The 2,573-nt window shown below is 40.1% G+C and overlaps 1 protein-coding gene across 1 annotated transcript in view; it reads left to right on the forward strand.

Annotated features, from left to right (window-relative positions):
* Positions 1 to 1,017: 1,017 nt before the first annotated feature.
* The window catches only part of LOC108976847 (odorant receptor 85c-like), a 4,849-nt gene continuing 3,293 nt past the window's right edge, over positions 1,018 to 2,573 (forward strand). Inside the window, exons 1-2 of the mRNA XM_018946214.1 lie at positions 1,018 to 1,811; positions 1,873 to 2,074. Coding sequence (XP_018801759.1) covers positions 1,018 to 1,811; positions 1,873 to 2,074 — 996 coding nt within the window. The remainder of the gene's footprint in view (positions 1,812 to 1,872; positions 2,075 to 2,573) is intronic.

A 2,573-nucleotide genomic window follows, 5' to 3' on the forward strand; every position in this document is an offset into this window, starting at 1 on the left:
ATTGATATCATTGGCCTCAACATCCGCGACGTTAGTTCTGCCTTCTACAGACTGGATAAGGTAGTGAAGCAAATGGGTCTGGTAGTGAACGAGGACAAAACGAAATAGCTGCTGTATTAACAGTAACAACAATGCTAGCATGTAAATCCAACGCAGAACAACTCTTGCCAGCACATKTTACTTCAGACTGAGTAGGCAATTGAGAAGTCAMGTCCTYTTTCGATGAACAAAAACCAAATTCTATAAGTCACTCATTATTCCCGTCCTGCAGACGTCAGAGGCATAGACGATCACAACAKCTGATGAGTYGACGTTACGAGTTTTCGAGAGAAAGTTTCTGCTGAAAATTTATGGTACTTTGCGACGAATACCGCCGTCGATGGAATGATGAGCTGTACGAGATATAMAACGACATTGACATAGTTCAGCAAATAAAAAGACACCGGCTACGCTGGCTAGGTTACGTTGTCCGAATGGATGATAACACTTCAGCTCGGAGAGCATTCGACACAGTACCCGCCGGGGGGAGCAGAGGAAGAGGATGACCTTCACTACGTTGGAAAGACCAGGTGGAGTCGGACTAGGCTTCGTGTGGTATTTCCAATTGGCGCCAAGCAACGGAAAGGTAGAGCGACTGGCGCGCTRTGGTAAACTTGGCTATAATCGCGTAAGCGGTGTCTACGCCAATAAAGAAGAATATTTCCATATCTAGTTTGGACTCTGATCATCTTAGCACCAGAGTATTAAGACAACCGTTTCACCGTGAAATCATCGCAAGATAGATGATTATACCATTCTGTTTTATTTATATTAGTTCTGTTTTCGATTCACACCTCTCGTCATTTAGTGGACTGTTATCAAAGATAATAATCTGCCTGCTTTATGACAAATCGCATAGGCCCAAAGCTACAAAATTATTATATTTTAATTTAAGAAATTATTTTCAAAAACAATTTTCATTAATTAATTTGTTGTTTTTTTCATACTCTTAGTATTCTAACGGGAGCCTTCTCAAATATGTCAAACATTATACGCTTCGAAGCCTTCTTGCGTATACCCAGCTTCTTTTATCGCAGCGTTGGCATTGATCTATGGAACACAAATGGCGGTTCGCTACAGAGTGCAGTCTTCTACATCAGCTTGTTTAATGTTAATGTCTGGCTACTTTCGGAGTTGATCTTTGCAGTTCTAATGTTCACTAAGAACTTCATACAGGCAACCATGACGCTCTCATATGCCGGTTTTGTGCTCGTCGGCTCCATAAAAATGTACTTTATGTGGCGTAAGAAAGCAGAGATGACACGCTTCCTGCAGCTCATGAACGCCATCTTTCCACGCACGGAGCCGCAGCAGAAAATGATGAACTTGCGAAGCCACTTGCGTCAATGTACGATTGTAATGAGCGCCTTTGCAATGATCTTCATGATACTGATTTGGACCTACAATCTCTATCCGTATATGCAACGGCAGATCTACGATTGTTGGTTGCAYATGCGAAGCGTCAACAAAACGCTGCCCTATGAGAGCTATATTCCTTGGAATTGGCATGATCATTGGACTTTCTATCTTTACTACACTTCGCAAAGCATCGCTGGCTATCATTCGGCTTCGGGACAGATCGCTAGTGATTTGGTGTTATGTGCCATGGCGACGCAAATTATTATGCATTATGAGTATGTTGCACAGCGGATCACTGAGTATCAGCCACAAGCTTTGAAAGGCGCGGTACGTGATGTGAAGGAGAGCGAGTTATACCGCAAGGATATGAGGTTCCTCTGCGACATARTTGAATATCACGCCAATGTCTTGAGGTAAGTGTGACGCTAGTTATTACCAATATATTCAGGTTTTCGTAATTTTACTGATTTCTAGTTTGTCGGACATTATGAATGAGGTATTGGGTGTGCCGCTTTTAGTCAATTTTATGACTTCATCATTTGTAATTTGCTTTGTCGGCTTTCAAATGACTATGGACGCCGAACCGGACTATATGGTTAAGTTGTTTCTTTTTCTCTTTTCATCGCTGTTTCAAATTTATTTAATTTGCCATTACGGCCAGCAGCTAATCGATGCGGTGAGTTGAAGAACATAAAATTTATATTGAAACATTATTACAGATTTTTAAAAATTAGATTAGGTTATACTTACTGGCTGTCACGCAATAGAAAGACTTAATGGTACTGTGACATGCCAGCTTTTCAAGTGAAATTTCTTAAAGAATTTTGATACTTCATCTAGTACATTAACTGCGAAGCTGCTAGATCTGAGATGAGTTCTAGATAAGGCGGGACGGAAGTAACAAAGGCATTTCAAGGTCTCGCTCATGCCTTTTTCCTGAGCTTCCTTTTAATAATTCGGCTTTTTTGTGATGCCTTTGTCGGATATTTATATCAGACTTATTGCTTGTTTAATAGACCCGCGGTCTTCGAAGGAACTGAAAGTAGATTTTTCGAGATTTTAAGGTTATGCTTATAAGTAAATTTTGAATATCGAATTTTGAATAAGAAATATGTATATAGTCCATATTCACATATTCACTTGAAACATAGTATATCTTGAAAATTTGCAGTTAA

Source organism: Bactrocera latifrons, unplaced genomic scaffold, assembly GCF_001853355.1.
Source record: "Bactrocera latifrons isolate USDA-ARS-PBARC rearing strain unplaced genomic scaffold, ASM185335v1 scaffold_80, whole genome shotgun sequence".
NCBI classification, from domain to species: Eukaryota; Metazoa; Arthropoda; class Insecta; order Diptera; family Tephritidae; genus Bactrocera; species Bactrocera latifrons.